At 39.5% G+C, this 23506-nt stretch overlaps 1 protein-coding gene across 2 annotated transcripts in view; it reads left to right on the top strand.

Annotated features, from left to right (window-relative positions):
- Positions 1-22814, top strand: part of ccbe1 (collagen and calcium binding EGF domains 1) — a 40609-nt gene extending 17795 nt beyond the window's left edge. Inside the window, exons 3-11 of one of the 2 annotated variants that reach the window (XM_050053808.1) lie at positions 10469-10521; positions 10747-10881; positions 11182-11319; positions 13240-13346; positions 14615-14723; positions 15959-16098; positions 17572-17607; positions 21872-21907; positions 22307-22814. In XM_050053808.1, the coding sequence (XP_049909765.1) occupies positions 10469-10521; positions 10747-10881; positions 11182-11319; positions 13240-13346; positions 14615-14723; positions 15959-16098; positions 17572-17607; positions 21872-21907; positions 22307-22573 (1021 nt within the window). In that variant the 3' untranslated portion in view covers positions 22574-22814. Of the gene's footprint in view, positions 1-10468; positions 10522-10746; positions 10882-11181; positions 11320-13236; positions 13347-14614; positions 14724-15958; positions 16099-17571; positions 17608-21871; positions 21908-22306 lie in introns of both variants that reach the window. The other variant, XM_050053806.1, reaches the window with a different exon arrangement.
- Positions 22815-23506: the final 692 nt, after the last annotated feature.

The raw sequence follows: 23506 nt of genomic DNA, 5'->3' as shown, positions 1-23506 counted from the left end.
AGAGAATTGTGAATGGATGAGCACAAAGAAAGCTTTCCTGATTAAACTTAGGCTGAGCTTCATTTCACAAAATGTTGAATTATAGTAGAGTATAGTAACCACAGTGACAGACCTTTGTAACTTCATGCTCTGACAACATAGTTTTTAGCACATTTACCAGGCCTTCCCATCCCGACTGTCACAAGAGAGAAAATGAAAACAAAAAGGAAAGAATTAAAAGCCGAGTTTTGAATTAGTGACATTAAATTGAGCGATGCATTTGCACAATTTTCTAACCAGACTGCTTGTTTGTTTTAAATGAGGGGCCTTACCAAGGGTATTGTACCAAAGCTGTGTGACTGTCACGGGCTGTGAACACTGAGTTCAAACAGTCATTAACCAATAGGTTATGTTAATGTACCATGTTAGTGATCAAATGGGGCGCCATTATTTCTCTGGGCAGATGTATGTATGCGCTCACCCTGGATACAGATAGAAACAGCATTGCAGAGAGCAATTCATTTTGAATGTAAGATGAGGGGGGTTTGTCCAAGAGGATATTTGTCATGTAAAAGGCCAACTACCTTTGTTTTTATTTTTCAGAAGAATATGATACTATATTTTGTGTTTTTGTGTCCCAGTCTGGCCTAGCTTTCTTTTCCTAATATCATACGGTCATTTCCACTTCCAGTTGCTCTGTTTGCCTCTGTGTTTTATTTACCCCATAATCACCTACATGTGCATTATGATTTCTTTCTGTGGGCTGACAGTGAGATACTATATTTCTGTCTATTCAACAGCATTTAGTTTTTAATACTTAGGGCCCAGTTGTTCAGAGGTAATCTGATCAGGATTTCAGATTTGATTAAATATTGAAAATAGGTTCTTAAAAAAGAAAAGGATTCTGACATCAGGTTAGATCATATAATCCAGTCCTGGTTTTGATCTGGATCCAACCTTCAAGAGTGTTCAAAACTTTTTAGTAGAATTGGGATACCTTTGATCCAAAAAAAATCAGGATTATCCTTAAACCAGCAGACGGGTGGATTCAGGGTGGATTTCAGGACCAAAATGGAATAAAACTTTTGTGGATAAAGTAGACATTAGGCTACGAAATAAGCCTTTTAGTAAAATAAATAAATAAAGGATTTTGCCGGATATAATAATCTTACAACAATAACAACCTCCACACTAAACTGTCTTAATATTTTGTGTTTTTTCTTTTGCAAGGATTTAGCCATTTTAATGCCAGCACCTCCCCATGTACGAATGTTGAATCAAAGCAAATTCCTTCCCAACCATTTTTGCAAGGCCACTGATGCTGCATCTTAAGTTTAGTAGTGCCAAAGACAATGGTGATTGGTTTAGAGAAATACAAACAACCCAGGGTTTTTGCCATAGTGCAAAATTACGATGGGTTCAGGCAGCCCTGGAACAGCACGAGATAGGTCTGACTATGTAAGACTATGATGTGGTTAACACACTTTTGAGTGTTTTGTATATTGAGATACACTCCCATCAGACAACATGTAATATAAAAGAGGTTGCTTTAAGTAAATAACCAATGGAGAGACATCGCTCTATTAAGCCTTTTAGCCTCATTAAGCTCACAGTTTTGCTTTTTATGGATTCCAGTGGGTTGATGTCATTGTAGGCTGTTGTTTTCTTACATTAGTATGTCTGGCAGCCTGTCTTGGAGTCCGTCTGTCCCTTATTAGCTAGAAATGTATAAATGGAACTTGAAAATACACTGAGTTAAGTTTTTCCCAAGGAAATCCTCACAACTGCGTGTGAACTGTGGTGTTAGGTATATAGGTGTAATATTCTCAGTGATGATCATCGTTAAACATTTATGAGCACTTTTATCAGCCAGATATTCTATCTGGTGTCATCTTAGTGCAACACCAGATACCGTTAGATATTAAACACATTTTATTTGTGTTGTTGAGATATTGTGTCAGTAACAGCTGGCTCCAACTGGCCCCGTTCCTTATAAATTTCAGTGCTTGCATGAAACTCTTAAACAGCTGAGTTGTTGTTGGACCCCATAGTCTTTGAAATGTCCCTTTAGTCTTCACTCTGAGTTACACCGCTAAGTGCTTTGGGGTTATAGTGCTACAACTGATGTCTGTAATGGCGCACCTCCGCCTGTGGAGAAACATATTTCTCCAACACTGTTTACCTTTTATGGCATCTCCAAACCATCGGCTGTGATTACATTATAATTACAGACAATAATGGGACATTATGCAGCAGAGCTGAGGTAACAGCAGCATGTTTGGAAGAGGAATGTTAGTGCATTAAGAATCATGACTAAAAGTCTACCACTACAGAGTGAATTATGGTCTGCAACAATCCCTGATGTCTGATTCTTTCCTTTTCTTAGTGTAGTATTTTTAGCAGAATAAATGACCTTTCCAAGAGTTTTTTCAGGTTGTAGGTTTGGAAAACACAAAGGTATCCAGGCACTCCGAAGATGTACTGTCTGTACTTTGTTTTTTTATGTGTTCCTATAAACCCATTTTCCTCAGGGTTTCTTTTTTGGATACGGCACTGGCAGAGGTATCTGTCCCTCTTAATATACTGTATTTTGTCTGGTTCTGGAAATGCTAATGTGTTGCTTAACTTTATCTCCTGTTTGTCATGACGACCACCGTGTGCTGACGGAGACAGGACACAGTTTGACATGCTGGAGTTCTAAATGACAAAGCATAAATCTCCACAACATCCAAACCAGGAGGCCTTACAAACAATCGCTTGTACCTTTGTTCATTTGTTTATATTACACTATGGTGACCCTGAAGCAGCAGAGAGGGAGTCTGATGTTTTTATGTGTGTGTCTCTGTGTGTGCCTTGTGTTTGTCTGCAAGTGTCTCTAAGCATAACTGAGAGGGTTTATATGAAAGTGATAGCATTAAACCTGCCTTAAGTATATGGTTATCAATAACATTAAATATCCTGTCCTCTTTGTTATTTATTGTGGTTAAGTAGTTGTACATAAAAGTCATGGAATGAGGAATACATGATGACTACAGGAAGGGGAGACAGAGCAGTTTCTTTCATCCAAAGATTCTCTTACTGTTATCAGTCTTTTCTGACAGCAGAATAAGCTGTGATACATGTAGAGCGACGTATGACCGTAGTTCTTGAAAAATGGACTTCAAGTCTACAGCAGAGATATACGAGTGAGCCTGTGGTGCAGAGTTTAGAGAGCAGAGCATTGACCCCACTAGTGGAGAATACAGAATACTAAGTAGGCAGTATATCTGCAGAATACATGAAAAGATGAACAGGTTATTATGCCTGCATCAGGGTTTTGGATTTGAAATTAACAGCTAAAAGACAGTGAGATGTCAGTGAGCAGACTACATCAATAAACTGGAGGCTGGAGGGAAAATCTGTAGTCCAGACAAGAGAAGATTGAGTTATTGTTGAGGAGGAAACAACTGATTTAACAGATGGTTTTGTGCAAACATACTGAATGAGTTGATCCTTTGTTGAGGGTGTTGCACAAGAGTCAGGAACCACCATGGTTCTGTCAACAATGGCAAATTGAGGCTCGCTGGCATTTATTAATGACAATGATTGGAAAGGAAGAGTTGATTATAGCATATTAATTGAAATATTTGTTGAACTATTAACTGATCCTGACTTTTATGTCACTCTTAACCCACACCATTCAGCATGAGCAGGCTAATCAGCGCTAGTATGAAAGTTGTGTCCTCACCACTTCACCACAAACATCTTCTCTTGAGTGGAATGCAGACATGTTATTGTATATCACTGCTAGACAAATAAGCCTCCACTGAGCTGACTGCATGTGTTGTCTCACAGCTGCATGTGGTTGTGTGTGTGTGTGATACCCTTTAGTTTCGGAATTGTTATCCCTGTTAGAGAAAAGAGCATGCTGGGATGTGATGAAGCGGGCCTCTCATGTGAAGGTGCACGTACTCATCCAGTTTTTGCTCATGCTATAGTTGCTTTCACTTGAATTTGTGTGTGTCGGTGTGAATTAGTGTGTTTCATTACAAGACAACGCCAGACCAGGCCAGTCCACCATGTTGGTTCAGGGGAGGTCCAGTGTTTATAAGGTAATTAGAGTGCTTATGGTTTACCCTGGGTAACTGAGGTCAGACTAATCTATGTCTGGATTTGTGAGAGGGGGGGGCTGTAAAATGATACGGATCACTGGCAAAATTAAATAACCTTTAGGTCTTAAAGCCTCAGGTGGCAAAACAGTCAGATTGTCTGTGATGTGCTCCTTCTGAACAACTGCTGGACTCACAGTCTGCTGCGTCTGAAGTAAAATGTTAGTCAACAAGCTGGTAGTGTGTGCGTGCAGGCATGTGACTCTGGAAACTCATTGATATTCATGTAGAAAAGTGTCATGAATGCATTTGGGATAAACCCCCCCCCTTGTTCTCTCGCTCATGAATATGAATGAAATCCACATGTGTTTTGAATCTGTCTGCTGATTAGCATGAAGTACATGAGCAACTAACAAGCTCGCACAGCATTGTATTCTTAGCTGTTGTTATGAAAGGTGTTAAGGCTCTGCGCATAATGACTCAGCATGTTCTTGTTTTGTGTGCCGAATATTATAAAGAGCTTCGTCTCTAATTACCCGTGTTTAATCTTTTGGATAGGAGTTATTCTATTAAATGCTACGACGACAAAGGCACATTCATATCATGCTCTTTGACTGTCCCCTAGCGTGTCACTGTGGAGAGTGATTTAGATCTTTCTGCTGTTCAGACACAGTGAGAGGAGCTGAGGGAGACTATCAAATAGCTTTTTTTTTTTTTTTTTTAACTCAATTTTTATTTATTTTGTCAACAACAGTACAATGTATATCAAATAGCTTTTTGAGAATCAATAAAAGATATTGGGTCAGACAGTTGTTTAAATATAAGTAAAGCTGTTTGGAAAGAATTATGTCCTCTTAGATTTAAGCGTCAGTGTGCTTTAGCAGAGGCGGGAGTTCATGCACTCTGTATACACACTCCATTTATATGAAGAGTTTCTTTTTAAAGAGTTAACTTGGCCCTCATCATGGGAAAACATTACAGTTTTTCCCCAAGCAACTTAAATACTTGCAATTCTGGAAAAGTGTGTTTGGATTGCAAGCACTAATTGTAGTTGCCACAACATGTTCTTTGACAAAAATCTCTCTAAAGTAGTAATTATTATGACTGCAGTGTCGTTTGAATGTCTTTCTAACCGCACAATAACACTTAAAACCAAATTTAAATCAAATTTCAGCACTAACGTAGCTATACATCTGGTATGTGATGAGAATGTTATTTTCATGTGTCAGCAGTTTATCTCTGAGACCCTCCATATTAAAGACCTGACAGATTTGTGACCCCTGTCCTATAAATCATGGAGTTGGTTTCAGGTTATTTTATTGCTTCAGTGCATTGACCTTCAGCTTAGTATCCATCACCCACAGTCTGTACTAGGCATGTTGTTTTAACTTTTAGACTGGTCATATCACTACCATCTCAGTTTTGCATGTCTGCCTCTCTCAGTCTGCCTGTTTTCAGATCCATGTGTCAAAATAAAAAAGGTTATCATAGGGACAACGTAAGAAATAAACAATTTTAAATTAAATCAGCCTAAATGGAAAATGCCAGATAACACAGTCATTGTGTTTTAAAAATGCTTTAATGTGCAAAGTAACCAAATATCACTTAGATTTTAGATTTGTTTATTTAATGACATAATGAGAGACAGAACAATAAGATAGAGGAGGCTATTATCAGGCCACTAATAAGCATTTCCCTGAATGATAATGTAATGAAAATACAGTTCAATACAAAATGTACTTCAACACAGATATGAACCCCATTTCCATGGGATGTTATCGCTTCTCTCATGATCTGCTGGAGACGGACATTGATGTTTGTTTTCTCATGATTGTTCAACCAGCCCTGGTTATTTTGCTAAGCTGGTTATTTGCTATAAGTTCCCTCTGTCTTCATGGGGATGTTATTATGACATGAAATATTGGTTCACACAGGAAACTATCCTCAAAGCACAAAAACAACCAGCAACAACACATGTTGAGTTGTAATCCACTTACACAATTTAAAGACTAGGCACAGAAACAACTTTCCACAGTTTAACATGCACTGGTACAATTTACTGCACAGTTATCTTTGCATAAAATAAAAGCATGCAGTACTTCCATGCTTAATAAATATCCTACATTTCTAAAACAATTTAGGGTGTTCCAAGCAGACTGCCAAACAAGACATAAACATACCAGAGAGCTTATTAACAAGACTTAGAGTCTATAGCCATGCTTGCATCACTGTTCCTCTAATAGATCAATAACTAGATACTGGACAACAAGATGGTGCCAAAAAAAGTTCATAGCTTCAGGGTTTACTGGCCTGTGCAGTTCTTCAGGCACAGTGCTTTAGTGCAGTGGTTCCCAACTGGTCCAGCCATGGGGTCCAGATTTCTTTCATTAGTTCAAGGTCCACACAGTTTAATACATTCAGTGTCATACTTGTGTTTGGCCATGTCGTTAAGCTAGTTTGCTGTCTATGTCAAGTAGCTGTCGTTAGTCACTCACTCTAGATGGCACTTCAAAATAAAAGCTATGTGCCAGAAATTCACTGTTCTTGAAAATGAAGTGTCTTTTTTGCAAACTTAACACTTTGTGAGTCACTTGCGGTCCACTCAGAATGGACCCTGGACCCACTTTTGGACCGCGACCCACCACTTGGTTTGGTGTTAGCTGAATGGTAATGTGTGCATGCCAACATGTTTGCAATAATAATGCTAACATGTTGAGGGTTTAACAGGTGTAATTTATACTATGTTAGCCATCTCTGTTAAGTTTGTTAGCATGCTAACATTTGCTAATGAGCCTGAAGTGCGATAACTTGTTACAGCTACAGAGTCTGTACACAGAGTTATGTTGTAGCTTGTGTACACCTCCTCAAAAATGTAACATTTGCAACTACTGATGCTTCTACTGGTAGAAGTTTCTGATGCCAGCAGAGATTGTTGACAGTGAAGACAACATGAAGACAATAGGGAAGAAAAACTCAACAACTTTAGTGAGGCTAAGAATCAAATGGTAAAATTGGCCAAAACAACAAAGCTACTTATTTCAAAATACTTTGTTAAGAAAATTGAGTTTCTCCTCAATAGAAAAGAAATTAGATGGCATTTATGATGAAATATGTCAAGACGTGTCATGGCAGCTCTGTTTTTCTTTCACTTTCCTGTTGATGATATTTCCGAAATGGTTTTAATTCCCATCTTTATGCAAGGTGTAGAACACACATAAACTCTACTCTACTCGTCCGATTTATTAGAGTTTATCTAAATGTAGCTTTAAAAAAATGAAGGTTGTGTATAGTATGTGTATGCATTTGTACCTCTGTCAGAACGTTACTTATTGTGTAGATCTCCAATGGACATCAATTTGATCAATCCGATTCAATATCTGAACAACCTTCGATTTATGATTCTTCATACCTCCCTTCATGCGCATAATCACAAAATGCATGCCCAAAACTACTTACATATGCACTCAATGAAACACACCCCCAAAGTGCACAAACACAGTATTTTTAGAAGCTCTCACCTCATGGAGCGCCTCCTGAGTGGTAGGCTAATTTTTGTAATCAAAGACTTGAAATGAGATTGTTGCAGGTTAATGGTTTTCAGTGGGAGCTTTAAGTGTAGTGAGAATGGTTCTTATTGCTCCTCTTTAGGTAGTAAATATCAAGTTATGTGAGTGAATAAGCACTTGGCTTCTCTTAGTATCCAGTATATCCCGTACCCATTAAAGTGACTGTAAAAGCACTCAACTGTAGAAGGTAGACTCATTGCACTGCAGCGGTGCAGAGTCAGTGATTTACTTTGTTTTACCAGGATTATATTTCTGTGATGATGTTATTGCAAAAAGCATGACCTTTTTGTAGACAGGTCATTTGATTCATGAACAAAATTGGAATTAGTAAATGGAAAGTCTTACTGTAATAAGATGAGAAACTGAAATTAAGAGATCCTGCAATACACCCTCATACTGTTACAAGTCTCTAATGGGCCATTTAAGAATGAGATCCCAGAAATTAATCTAAATTCTGTCAGTTTAACTGTCTTCAGATAACGTATTCTGCTTTTCTTACACCTCCACGACATTCCCCTCAATTTTTTTCCTCGTGTATCATTTGGATCTTTTTATGTCCCCTTAGGTGGAGTGTTTAAAAGCAGAAATACAGACAGTTAAAAGCCACATTAGCAGCAGAGCTGAAGTGATGGCAATGTCAGTCCAGACTGAAATATCTCAACAGCTATTACCTGGTACCTGCCAGATTCATGGTCACCAGAGAATGAATCCTACTCACTTTGTTGATGCCCTGCCTTATCCTCTAGCACCATGAAGTTAACATTTGTGGATCTGAGTGAAATTTCTTGACAACGTTTGGATGGATTGTTATGAAAATTGGCACACACATTCACGTTACCTTTGTGAATCGATAGCTTTGATGATCAAATAGTCTTTTATCTAGTGCCATTATCAGGTCAACATCTTAATTAACCTAATTATTGAGATCAATTAGTCCAATGCTTTGGTTTATGACGAATACCTTCGAAACTATTTATCAGGTGATGTGTTTAGTGCTAATTAGCAAATGTTAGAACATTACCACACTAAATTGTCATTGACATGTCAATATTATCGTTACGAGTGTGTTAGCATGCTGACTAGGGCTGTACCCAACTCAGAATGATGTCAGTCCAATCAGATTTTGCTGTTGAATACAAATAATTGAATGTTCGTTCCTTTTTTTCACAAAGAGTTTGAGAGTTTGAGCGGGGTTCAATGGGACTTCCAGGGTGACGGTGACATTCAAGTAGTAAAGTAAACAAGTCAAGTTAGCCCTCCGAGCTAATGCATGCTTACTAAGCTAATGACAGATTGGACATGTGCAACAGCACTTTTTCCTGACACTAGATATCAAACAAATGCCAGAGACTGTATCTTATGAAGTTATTGTGAGCTGTAAATTCACTACTTCTAAGCAAAAGGCAGAGGATAATTTTATTTCAGAGCCATGTCACTCAGACTCACCCTGCGTCTGGGTCTGCAGCAGCCTATACTGGAGAGCAGCATAAAAGCAAGGGGAGCTCAGCCTGCAGCTACATCTGGGGACTGAAACACCCCCAGAAGTACACTGCACACTGACTGACCAAAAACTACTCGACTTGAAGAATCTCAGTTGACTGAGGGGTCTCCGACTGATGATTTAAATCTTCGACTTTCAGACTGCAGCCCTAATCCTTCTGACACCAGCATTCAGCCTCACAGAGCTGCTAGTAGCTGTAGAGTCTTGTTCTCCTGTGGGTAACCTGGTTGAGGACAGATGAATCATGCTGCGTAAAGTAAATGTATAAATAAATTACATCAATTGTTTCCTCAGTGCTGGTGAGCAGAAAATGAAGAGCTTTCATTATATGAAATTACCAGACAGGCTCACAGGAATGCCCCATCATCATAACTGGGTCCTGAATAAAAGCTGTAAAGCATTACAGAGAAGTCATTTCTTAGCACCACTATCAAAGTAAATGTGACTGCACTATATTGCCATGACTTCATGGTGCAATTGGATTTTTTTTTTTTATCACCTCCTGTTTGAAAATAACACCTGGTAGCACTTTTCCTTAATGCTGAGTGTGAGCGAGGGATGAATATTACCTCATAATCATGTGACTCCTCCTGATAAAATATTGAAACAATATGTTATCTTGGAGATGGTATTAATAAAACCAAACACAGATGAGGGAAGAAATGATGCAACAGAGAGGATGTTAAAGGGACGCTCTTTAGTTTACTGCATTACAATGTCTCTCTTCTACACACACACACACACACACATAAACTATTTGGATACAGAGTAATTAATCTATTCATTTATCATTGCTTCTATGAAATGATGTAACAGAGAATTGGAAAGCAAGGAAGAAGGCAGGAAAGAAATTGACGTGGCCACAAAAAAAAAAGATGTAACCGTGAAGTTCTGTATTTGGTCAATAATGAAGAATTCAAAAGAGACATTTTTAAGAGAAATAAAAAAAAACACCACACAGTCAGGATAGTTAACTCAACGGGGGATTTTAATTGTAATTTAAAAGAGTGTCGTCAGACATGAACAAACATGCAACAGCAGGTCAGTTATGCAATGAGACCTGCAGACAGGAGTCCGTGTGTGTGTGTGTATGTGTGTGTGTATTCTGGCAACATTAACATTAATCTTCACGAAGATGTTTCCCACATTAACAAACACAATTGTAAAAACAGACTGAATCACTGGATCACAACAAATTCTGCACATCCTCATTAATGTTACACATCATACTTTATCCACGTCATACGTTAATGTTTGACCTATTGTGTATTGTGCGATTGTTAAAGTATTTTAGATTTGTCTTCTTATATCTACGTCTATTTGGTATTTTACAGAAAGAAATGTTGCAGAGGCTTCAAGTTTGTGTTGGGCCAGTGCATTCCTGAAGGTATGGGAAACTGTTTGGATGTCTGTCTTGTGTATTAGTGATCATTTTGGAATGCTCTCCCATCAAACTTAACTGAACTTTATTTCATTTTGTCCTCACTGAATGTTTGATATGACATAACAGAATTAAAAAAACTCAAACTGAGAGATACTGCAGATGGATGTGAGAGTCCCCCTTGTGTTTTGTTGCACTTACACTGATGAAATCCCTCATTTATTTCTCTAGACTATGATGTGTGTGCTGGCGCCCCCTGTGAGCAACAGTGTACTGACCATTTTGGGCGAGTGGTGTGCACCTGTTACCCTGGCTACCGCTACGACCGTGAGCGCCACAGAAACCGAGAGAGGCCCTACTGTTTGGGTGAGACCTTGTACAACACCTCATGAATATAATACATTTTTAAAAACCGGAATATGCTTTATATTCTTGGATTTGTAACAGGTGACAGTGTTAGAAGGCACTCTGACTTGTACTGGAGTGTAGCTTGGCCTGTCAGTCAGCAGAGACCTGCACTCTTCTATCTAATAGCAAAGGGACTCTGTGAGATTGTATAAAATATAATAATAATAGTAACTGAATATGTGCATCTTAATCAACACCGTCTTTCTTTAATTTGCTTGTTGTCTTTCCTCTGTATTTGTCTGTCACTTCAACATACAGACATCAACGAATGTGAAGACGAAAACACGACTGCATGCTCTCAGATCTGCATCAATTCAGTGGGGAGCTACAGGTGTGAGTGTGAGAAAGACTATTTCCTGGAAGAAGATGGAAAAACATGCACCAAGGGGGAGAGAGGTGAGAATATTATTTTTACTCAGACAGTCTCTTTCACTCAAGGGCACATCTGACTGTGATGTGGAGCTGACCACACATTGTTATTTGCTGGGAGAAAAGGAGATGGGGGTTGCTGGGGGTACTGCAAACATAGACACCTGGTATTCATTACACATCCAAGCTCCTTGTCCATGTCAGAACCGTTCTGTCTCCCAAACATACGGCTGCCCCCGTGACTCCTGGTCTTTTCTGATTTGCTGGATGCATTAGAGGAGAACATTACAAAAGGTCCAGGCGATAATAATGTATTTTGTTGCCCCAGATTCAGTTGCCAATGAAGTGCTCAGGGGCTGCAGATTTGCTACTTCCTCCCATGAGTTTATCTTCCATTACCTACCATAACATTTCAGGAGAAGCTGGAGAGAGAGTTAAGATGGTTCATATAGTCATGCTCCTGCTTTATGTCCTGCTGCTTTGTGACGTAGTGAGGAAAATAGTGTCCAGACACTTTCACTCATCCATTAAATGTATGCATTCGCAGAGCAGGGGTCATTTTTCTACAGCCCAGAGACAAAACCAGGAGACATAGTGAGCTCAGTAACGTAAATGTTTTAATGTGGTTTCTGAGTTATGAGTGGTTAATTGTAGATAGAATTATCCTCAGTGCCAAATCTTTTTGTCAAAATGTTCAAATGTGTAAAAATTCAAATTCAAATCCCAAAATTTGTACAGCATCATATAACACAAAAGCATAAAAACATCATAAAACAGCACAAGATGTGCAAAAAACAGGACATCCATGCATACCTACATATAAAATTACATAGTACATCCACATACAAACAAGCATTCGTTACATTTCAGAAAAAGCTCAAGTGAAAAGGAAGGATTTTAGTTTGGTTTTTAAGGAACACAGCAAGCCTGAGATAAGTGGGCAGACTGGTCCATCCTCTAGGAGACTCAATAATAAATGCGACATTATCAGACTTTGAAAATGCTCTGGGCACATTAAGGTGAATCGACTTTATGACTGGAGAGATCTCTAAGGTTCATAAACTGACGGCATGTCTGAGATGTAGTGTAGAGTAAGACCAGCAAGTGTTTTGTAAACCCAAAGGAGGATTTTGAATTGGATTCTGAAAATAACCCGTAACCACTGAGGGTTTCGGAGTACAGGAGTTACATGGTCTGATCTTTTGTGCAGCTGAGTCCTGGATAAGTTATAATCTATGGACCGTTTTGTCTTGATGACCCATAAACAGATAACTGCAATAATGTAGCCTGCTCTTAATAAATGCATTCGTGATTTTCTCTGAGTCAGTTGGGAAAGACGGCCTCTGACTCTGGGGATCTTTTTAAGTTGAGAAAAGGAAACCCTGGTGATGCCACCGATGTGATCCTGGGCTTTAGTTCCCACAACCCAAAATTAGTGACTGAAAAATCAAACCAAAAAATATGTAATTATGTATCATGATTTTATCTTCACCAGAGCCAGTACATTAGTTCTGCTAGGTCTGCTGCAAGGCACTGAAACATTTACTAAACCTTCTTCCCGTCTAAGTCAATGATTTTAAATGACCTGCATACTCAGGTCTAACAAATGACAGCTTTACGGAGTTATTCTGCACTGTGTAAGTCACTTATCACCTAGTTAGCTCACACATTTGCAACAGACCATCAAACTGTCACCAGACTAGCACTGTCTGACTTGGGAAAATTGACCCTTACATTTTTGCTTTTTTTGGTTCTTGGAAGTGTTAGTAGGATTGCTTTAACAGAATTATCAGCACACTATTTTAAGATATTCTTGCTCAAATTGTGCTGAATCATGCCACATATTAAGTCAACATGATATTATGTTTTTCCTTCTGACAGTTTTTCTGAAAGAATCATTTTCTGGTATCTTCTGTGACAGAAACTTTTTTCCCCAAATCTCAGCAGTGCATCTCTTTGAGAAGTCTGACAACGTGATGAATGCTGGAACTTGCTCCGCCACGTGTGACGATTTCCACCAGATCAGGATGTCTGTCCTGCAGCTTAAACAGAAGGTAAGGGCCAGAAAATAATAACAAAAACACATTTGAACGTAAATATCTGCAGAGCTGCTCCTTTTCTTTATCACTACCTAAACATCTCGCTGTATCTCCGTGGAGTCCAAACCTGACAGGATTTCAGAAACAACAGCGGGCAGATTTTTACAACTTCCATGAGATTTATTGTAGCACTTTATTTCCCAATAAAAATGTCTGAAAAAACTTCCTGTACTGTAGCTGTTAGATTTCCTCCATGAGTGGGAATTGGTGGGCAATTTGCGTTCAACTCAACAGTGGGGTTACATTTCCGTCTGTATAATCACAGGCCTCTGAACCTATCTGAGCACGAGTCTGTCAACAGTGGCACTCAACACCTTCGGCTATAACACATTATATATTGCTTCCAGCTGTGTGGTCTGGGTGCTCCTGCAGCTACACGGCATGTGTCTGCATTTTCTTAATGTTAATATATTAAGAAAACAAGATGAAAATTCTGTCTATTATTCCAGTATATTAGAAAGTATATTCTCATGTATTCATATCATGGGAAGAGAATGAGTGCAGGGTCAAACTGTGTTTCAAACACCTGTACCCAAGGTCACAGACTACCTCTTGCATAATGCTCACTGATCAGCAGGTGAGCCATGACCTCTCTCAGTGTGTGTGTGTGTGTGTGTGTGTGTGTGTGTGTGTGTGTGTGTGTGTGTGTGTGTGTGGACACATGCTTGTGTGTCTGTGCGCATGAATTCAGATTTTTTTGGCCCTTGCAGCATAGCGAGGTCTTTCACGTGTTTCCCACTGGGACTGCCAGATCCACATGATGTTATACAGAGATCAAAGATAACTTTTCCCATGGATGCCACTTAGCATACAGAGCAGGAACTCTCCTGGTCTTGCTGAATAATGCAGAGGGGTTGCCTGGCCCTCCATCTGTCTGGGCTACAGCTTGTAGCAGATGGAAGATCAGCTTTCATCTTTATAATTTAAGCATAATTTTACCTGAAATTGGCCCTTGAGTGTGTAATTTCCCTGTCCTGTTTGACACTGCCAGACATTATGAAGCATTGTATGTAAAACCATTTTAGGAATGACAACCAAATGACTGTTACGCATTTGTGTTTGACATCACTTTCAAATTAAGGAGAAAAAAAAGACTTCCAAGCCCTGAAAGAATATGTATTTTTGTTGGCGATGTTCTTTATTTGATAATTCATTCAATTATTTGTAGTTGACTTGTCATTGACCTGTTCATTCACTCATTATTCTCTGTATCCGTGTTCAAGATGGCCATGCTGTCAAACAGCGCGGATGTCCCTGAGCAGATGACCAGCGAGAAAATCCTGACATCGCCCATATTTTTACCAGGGCCTCCAGGTCTCACCGGTCCCCCAGGTAAACACATGAAGCTAAAGATAATAAAACAGTGTCAGACTCTGCATAAAGAAATTGGCCCGCATCCAGCAGGGTTAGACTGAAGCAAGACTAAGTCTACAGCCATGCTAACTGCTCTGTGAGGCTGTACTTAGGCACAGCTGTGCTTTAAGCTAAATGCTAACAAGAGCATGGTAACATGCTGATAATGACAATGTTAAAATGCTGGTGTTTAGCAGACATAATGGTTAACATGTTCATCAGTAAATTATGTTGCTATTTAGCAATAAACACAAACAGCTGAGGCTGATGGGCAAGCAATTAGCTTTGCTGGTATTTTCTCATAAACTAAATTGTTGAACAAATTAAACTTTTATGGTGATGACAGATGATAAGTTAAAGGGGAACTACTCCCATTTCCAAATTTATATGTTATTTCTACAGTCTAAGACAGTCCAAAAATATTAGTGAACATGAACAACTCTCTACCAAAGCCAAATACCAGAGTGGTAAAGCTCAAATTTGTGATTTCCTCAAATAGAAAGTCTTGGGCTGTTCCACAGATAATAAATAGTGAAAGATGTTGTAGATGACACTGAAAGCACCCAGGGGAATGGTTTGAATATATGAGTACATTTTCCATTTCACAACTGAGAGCATTACAGTAGAATAAAGCTCATTTAGGTATAAAAAGGAAAACAAACGTTCTGCGGGTCCACATGTCAGTCTCACATTCATTGTCTTTCTGGGTTTGAGAGGGGGTAGCTAATGTTCACAAATATTGATTGAACTTTCCTTAACCATGAAAATAACATATTGGAATTGTTAATTTGGGTGGTGTTCCCCTTTAAGGGATTACAATTATTATAATATATCATGGGGACAACATAAACATCAGTACCAAATTTCATCCGTTAGCTGTCAAGACATTTCAATCAAACTCACAAATGTTAATCTCATGGTAGCGCTAGAAAGAAAAGTCAGGAGATCACTGAAGTCAGCAAGATTCATAATCATGGATCCATGAATGTCGGTGCCAAATTTTGTGCCAATATATCCATTAGATGTTGAGGTGTTTCACAGAAGAAGTGAAAACCTTGACCAGCTGGTGGCAGGGAACAATCATAAGTATGGACCAAAGTGGTGGAACGACCAGCTCACTGGCATTGCCACCAAGAGTATTTAATCTACTCTGTGTATGACCTTTTTGTGATCAGTTGCCTTTATTTCTTCAATATCAGTCTGTATTGTTTTAGGAGATCCAGGACCAGAGGGCCCTCCAGGTCTTCCTGGACTGTTTGGGCCACCCGGGCCTCCTGGTCCAAGGGGCTTGATGGGACCTATGGGACCCACACCAGACCTGTCTCACATCAAACGGGGCCCCAGAGGACCTGTGGTCAGTTAATGTATACTTTTTTCTTCATTTATTATAAATAATGTGTGTGTTAATCAAATCTGCCACACAAAGTTTTAATCCCAGATAAAGTGGGTACATTTTCTCAGCATTTTATAAACACTTAATTTGTCATATTCCTCATATTAACAGCATAGGCTGAATGTGTACGTGTTCTGACTGTAATTCTTGGATACCTGTCTCATGTCCACCTTTGCCTTTATTTCCTGTTGGCTCAGCGTCACACTTCACAGCAGAATCACTCAGTTAATCTTGATAACTGCACTCCACGCTTTGAAACTTTGAAAAGGACTTTACTTTTGTCTATGTTGCAGATTTTTTTTTCATCAAACAAATTCAGGTAATTTAGCAATCCTGCAACCTGAGACAGGCCCCAGGAGAGCTGTAACTGATTTGTCTTAAATGATGAGTGGGAGAGAAAGCAAGTATCTCTTGCATTTCAACTGACACATTTAAGAAAGACAAAAAAATGGCCCATCATTCACCCTCTTAAAGAAACCCAAACTTCTGCAAGGGGAAAAGGGATGACACATGGTAATGGCAATCATAACAGAGAAGGTAGAATCCATTTACAGCTTTAGTTGTTTTCTTTGGCTCGCTGTGTTTTTGTGCAGCTCTTGGTCTCGCCTGCGAGTGTGAACCCTCCGTGGCAAAATGTGGGATCTGAATCAAGAATGTGACATATTTTTAGTTTTTAAAGCTTTGCTATTTATGCAATCTCTTTATTGATAAATCAGACCATCAACACTTCCAATCACTCATATCAAGACCTGAATGATACCAAACCAAGAAGTGTAGAACACTGTTTTTACAGTAGAAAGTGATCTATTGGCTTGTGTGTGTGTCTTTATATTCATGACCTGTTAATACGTTTAATCAGTGCACATGCTGGTGAGGTCTGACTTAAAGGGAGGTGTCCTTCTCTTCACACAAAAACATAATTAGATTCTGAGCACAGTTATGAGATTTGGCCACCAGGTCACACATATTTCAGCTGCATGTCAGGGTTTGAGAAATGATGACTGTGGTATGGTGTGTGACTCGCAGGCTTGGTACTGATCTAATATTGGCCCTACTCCCTACACTATGTCTTCACACCTCCCTAATGATGATTACTCCAGGAAAGAGATCAAAGCGATCTCTACTATCCAGCTGAAGTCACTCAACAATTGGCCTGAAGGCAGGGACAAAGTTAATCTCGGATAATTGTTGGTGGAGCACGATGAGGATGTCCGTTTTGAATTAAAAGAGATTTAGAATGCCTCGGTTTTGCTGTGAAAACATTGAATTGAACATTAACGCATTTCTTGGTGCAAGGCAAGGGAACACCATCAGAGAGAAATGCAAATTCACATTTATGGGCTTCACAGTGACCAGTTGTTTGTCTTTGGAGTGTAAAAGGAAACTGACATGAAATGCTGTTTGTTTTTTGTTATTTTGTTTATCATTTAACAGGGGCCTCCAGGAGCACCAGGAAAAGATGGCCTAAAGGTGAGTTCAGATGCTGTTTTGTCACCTAATCTTGTCGTATACGTGTAACACAGAATTTGATACAGACAGTATGTCCCTAATATCCAGTGACTACTGAATTGTCCCCAGAGAAGTAGTCAATGTATTTGGTACACATTGGTTACCAGATCTTGTTCTACACTAATAGTCCCATCTCCCTAACCCAATATTACTAATAGACTCTTTCATTGCAATACTGTTGCTATGGCAACAACTATGGTCCAGTTTACTTCCTGTCAGCTACTGCATTAACAAACATTCCAACAGGAAATACAGAAGGAGCCGTTTAAAATGTTTATGCTGTCAAGTATGAAACGGCCTATAGGCTTGGCTTTGCTGTTTCTTGCTAACGTATAAGAAGCTGCAGCTACATCTGGTTGTAAAAAGCACTGAACCGCCCTCAACTGTCGGTTGGCATGTCCCTTATACTGACAGTTCCGAGCATGAAAATACAGGACAAGTTGCATCTTGTAGTAGTTCAGTAAGGAACAGTGTGGCATCTTTCCTCTGAAGCTCTGTGTCACTGCATGTGCTTTCTACTGGAAAGCTTGGGGCACTTTATCAGAGGTGGTATATGGTGGTATGGAGTGGACAATAAGTCACACAGTGGTGAAATTTATGCCTGATCGGGCGTGTTTTCAGTTAGTTTTGGTTTTCCACCTCTGATAAGGAGCAGCACACAGCCACTTACTCAAACCTTGTCTCATTCAGAGAGAATCCCAAACTGGGTTATGTGTCTGTCAGACGGTCTGAAGGGGATACTGCCATATCAGCAAAACCTAACACAAGGCACAGCAGGCTGGTAGAGCAGGTAGATATTTTTTTTTATATCATGACGCTATCAAATTACGACTTTTTATGTCTTTGCGCCAGTAACAGCCATAGCTGGAGACATTATGTTTTCGGGTTGTACAGACGTATGTTGGTGTTATTCTTTGGAACGCGATATCTCAAGTACACCTTGAGGGAATTTCCTCAAATTTGGCACAAACGTCCACTCTAACTCAACAATCAACTGATTAGATTTTGGTGGTCAAATGTCACTGTGACCTTATTCATCTCATTTTCATGAGCATGATATCTGAAAAAACACCTTGAGGGAATTTCCTCAAATTTGGCACAAACATCCACCCTGACTCAACAATTAACTGATTAGATTTTGGTGGTCAAACATTGCTTATTAGGACAAAATTATACACCAATGTCTAATAGGATAAAATGCGTGTTAAACATTTGTGTGTGTGTGAACAGACATGGATGAAAACCATAACTGCAACTTGGCAGACTGGTTTGCAGAGGCATACAAACGTGAGGCAGTAATTCTAGATTCCTCAAAATATCACAGCTTTATTCTCGACTTCTCAGAGAACACAGCCATTTGGGGTATGTTTTGAATGTTCACAAAGTTTACAACATGAAATGAAGCGTTTGACACTCAAAATTGACCTGCAGACCCCCGACTCAATATGTGTCCCCCCTAGTGTAGCATAACATTTCTTTCTAGACAAAGGCTATTTTTTAGTTGCACATTGTAGAACAGTGGTCCAGCATGTGTTGCCCCTCAGGCAGAGTAGTCATTCATGTTGGCACCAGAAATTGACTCTTGACTCACTGAACACAACTTCTCTAAAAAGACAGATAACAAAAAGTTGCAGAAGATTTGAAAGTGCCGTCTAGGTCATTTGGCTCATGTGCCAGCACTATGTCTGTCAAAAGATATTTCTCAATAGCCAAAATGCTTCTCAACTTCTCCGAATGTATACAGGGGGAAAACCACAAGCCAGGTGCCAGGATTCTCACAAATACTCAGTTTGTCCCTGCAGATGATAGGATCACTACAAGTTGCTTCAAGTTCAGAGAGGAAACCTGGCGTGCCAAACCACAATAGACACAGTTTTGATCCTCTAGCTGGGAATTGTTATAAATTCCAAAGCAGCATGATTTCGTAAAATAGCTTCTGAATAAGAGCTCAGGCAGAGCATTGTTATTTGGTATCAGAGTCACTCTGGTACACAGGCATCTTGGACCAGACTTGTATATTTTTGTAGTTGCTTGATCAGATTTGAGATTGCACACATTCCATCAGAGGATATCATTTCTGATCAGCTTATTTCCTTCACTTGCAAACAAATTTCCCCCACAATGTGAGTCAGAATTGACCCAGTTCACAAGGAGCTGAAGCCAGCAGCAAGTCTGTTCAAGTGGCAACCCAGTAACTTCCTCCTGACCATCAGCGTAAAGACTCTGGATACCTCTGGGCTGTTGGGGTTGTCTGGAATATCACTGGGATTTTGTGAAGAGTTGCTGACAGGAGGTGCTAACCATCTTTCAGAAAGCTAACTGGATTTTTTTCTCCACTTTGCCACCCCGAGAAGCCTAAGGCAAAGTGTTAAAAAAAGAGTGTCCAGCAGATGGTTAAGCCTCAGATTAGGGAGAAACAACTCAGATTCCACCTGGCTGCAGAGAGATTTATGTTTGCATTTCACTTTTTTTTTAAATTAAACCAATTTGCTTTCACCTTATCACTCATTTTGTAATATTCCTAAAAAAGAAAATCTAAGCACAAACTGAGGTCAGAAAAATACAATGGCATCTTTGCTGCTTTGCTGACTTCTGCAATGAGCTTTAGAGCAGTTGCAGCTGCGTTTGACAATGATTCACCCTCATTCAGATGGGGAGAACACACTTGCCCCAGATAGAGCAGTTTAGCTGTTATTTTCATTAATGAAGAGACTGTGGCAACAGTAGTGGTACCAAGATGAGCTACAAATCCGAGGCCTTTTAAAATTAAAAGTCAACTTCCTGTCAATCTTTTGTTTGACGGTAGATTGGTTGTGCAATTGGAGTGGTTAGGTTTTCCTTGTCAGTGCCATGTCAGCCCTGCGATAGTCAGCTGGGATAGGCTCCAGCCCCCCACGACCCTCAAGAGGATAATCGGTTAGAAAATAGATGGATGGATGGATGATTGTGATTAGACAGGTACCTGGTTTTGATGGTGTAGCAGAACTAGAATTGAAATTTAAAAAAGAAAAAATACCTTTTTAGGGGATGAGATTCACAACTTGTGGCGAGTTATAGCTGACTTATTACAGCATTTTGTTTTCGAGATTATTGTTATATCAGTTACATCAGACAATGTCTAATTTCAGTGTTAATTTGACGTAGGATAATGATGGCGTTGCTATATTGTTGGTTTTAAGTTGTGTTGTTCATTAACCAAAATCCAGTACCTTCCAAACGTATCATGCCAGTGTCATCTTGATGTAGAATAGTTACATGTAGACGTGAGGTATTGAGATCAAAACCCAACGTCTGCAAAACATCATAATGTTAACATCCACATAACGCAAAATTCTAACATCGTTAGACATATCGTCAACCTGATTTTCATTCCAACCAAAGTTTAACATCTCTCCAATGTAAGAGTCTGACGTCTTTCTGGCGTCATATTTACATCCAGAGTCGGCTGGAAAGGCCAAGGAGAATCTTGTCTTGTACTGGCTCTTGGATCTTGTTATACCCACAACACTGTTTGCTTAGCTTGTGGTCCACGTATGGAACAACTTAGGTGCATCTGCTTTATTGACGTGGTACCTTGGTGTTCTTTCACTACAGCTGGGGTGTTTGTGTGGATAGATTGGAGGTTGATGGTAATCTGCCTCTCTGAGTAACAAATCCAAACCATCTGCCAAAACACTCACAGCCCCAGTGTGACCCTGAGCCTGGCTAACAACCTCAGTGACCAGGTCGACGTGTGCCTATGTGTGTGTGCTACCGTTGGTCAACAGGCTGCCACAATACTTAACAGTCAAGCTACATGTCAAGTATATTTAGTATTACATAAACAGCACACACTTTTTATCTTTTAGATACACCGGATGCAGTTTCAGGAACAGTTCTACATTTTGGGAAATACTCTTATTTGCTCTCTTGCCGTATGTTAGATGAAAAGATTGATACCACTGTCAAACATAAATTGATGTTCTCCTCGAAGTCTCCCCCCAAATGCCAAACTTTCTCTCTAACCGGCTGAGGCAGTAATACAAAATCTAATCTGATTTTAATCATCCACAATATATGTTTCTTTAAAATTATGTGCTTGCTTCTTCAGGCATTTGTGGTTACTCTCATCCTGATCTCAGATTTCTCTCCCTTCCTCTCGCTCTTTAAAAAAAAGTTCCCCAACAACATGCCCCCCCCCCAAACTGTAATTCATATAAGCTAAATATTTGTTTTGTTTCCCCAGGGGGATAGAGGAGCTCCTGGGCCTGTCGGACCACCAGTAAGATTCTGGCTGTCTATATTGATGCCACACTATTGTGACTTGTTAGCATTATCCTGAACAATGCAGTGAAACTAAAGCATGAGTGCGAAACAGACCACTGTGGACTCTGGACTCTAAACGACACAGTTAATGATACTGTCAAACTCAAAGTAAATAGTATCCAGTACAGAGAAAAGCCTAGATAAACACTGATGGTGCTAATGTTAACAGATCATGAGAAAAAGTTCAGTAGCAGACAGTCCATTGATCAGCTGAATTTATGTTGGGATAAAAATAGTCACAGGAGAAATGTAATCTTTCCATTAAATGCAACTTTAATTATATTTCCACAAATAATTTCCAAACTAAAACCAAGTATTTGTCAAATAATTCATTTTTATGGTTCTCAACTCCCAGGGCCCTCCAGGCTCCTTCGATTTCCTGCTTCTGCTGATGGCCGACATCCGTAACGACATCGCAGACCTGCAGAGCAAAGTGTATGGTCGACCACTGCACTCACCAGGGGAGGACTTTCCGGCGGTTCCTGATACCTGGAGGGACAATCAGGACAATCTGGATATGGGCTCAGGTGAGGAGTACAAGGAAACTCCACCTCGAACAGGCGGAGGGTCCAAGAGGAACAGGAAGAGGAAACCAGCGCGAGAGAGAACAGACTTTGACTAGAGTATTTAAAGAGGGTGGGTTTAAATAATGTCAGGTGTAAATATTGAAGTGGTTTGCCTTTTTTATTTAAACAGAATGTACTGTATGCCTTTTGATCACAGATGTTTATTTTTGTATGATATACCAGAGTGTGTGAATATTTTTTAACAAAATGGGGACTGTGCAAATGCATGTTTTTTTATTCTATATTTTCAGAAACATATGGTTCCTTCACAGCACATTAAACAAGTCTCTCATGAAAGCAGGGTTATCTCTGTACTTTATGACGGTATATTTTTCTGTTTCACACAAACTGTATAAGCGATGGAGCCACCTAATACCTACATGATGAACCAATTGACATAATCATACATTAATTCACAAAGGGATCAAAACAGCACGAATGTTGGACTGCGACTCTGATGTCGATAATCCTCATCTGTGTGACACCTCAGTGTGGTTTTCAGTTGCCACGGCAGCGAAGTAATAACAGTTAGAAAAAGAATACTAACATTGCCGTCTGAATAAGCTTCATTAGTGCACACGTGTACACATACAAGGAATTTACATATACAGCTAAAATTAAGGACATAAAACATGGTTACGCATAAATATCGAACTATTATTTACATACAAGAAGATTAAAAAAATAGATGCATATATGAATAGGCCTATATACAGTATATAAAGATGTTGGATGCTGGTGTGGCTCAGAGTTGACTGATAGTTCTCCACCAGGGGGAGACATGCCCAAAGCCTCTTGCACAACTCTAGGTCACTTTCACATTATCAAGTTAAGGCTGAAGACACAGAACATTTACAAAAGACTTAATCCAAAGGTCAGTCAGGATATTTACTTGAATGAGCAAACAACATAATCACTGTAAGGAAAAAGTGTGAAATATGTTTATCTTTGCTAATCATGCCACTGACCTACATGCTTTTTCTTTGATA

The sequence above is a fragment of the Epinephelus moara genome, chromosome 9 (assembly GCF_006386435.1).
Source record: "Epinephelus moara isolate mb chromosome 9, YSFRI_EMoa_1.0, whole genome shotgun sequence".
In the NCBI taxonomy this organism is placed as follows: domain Eukaryota; kingdom Metazoa; phylum Chordata; class Actinopteri; order Perciformes; family Serranidae; genus Epinephelus; species Epinephelus moara.
Note: the sequence above shows the minus strand (reverse complement) of the source record. Positions and strands in the feature narration are given on the sequence as shown.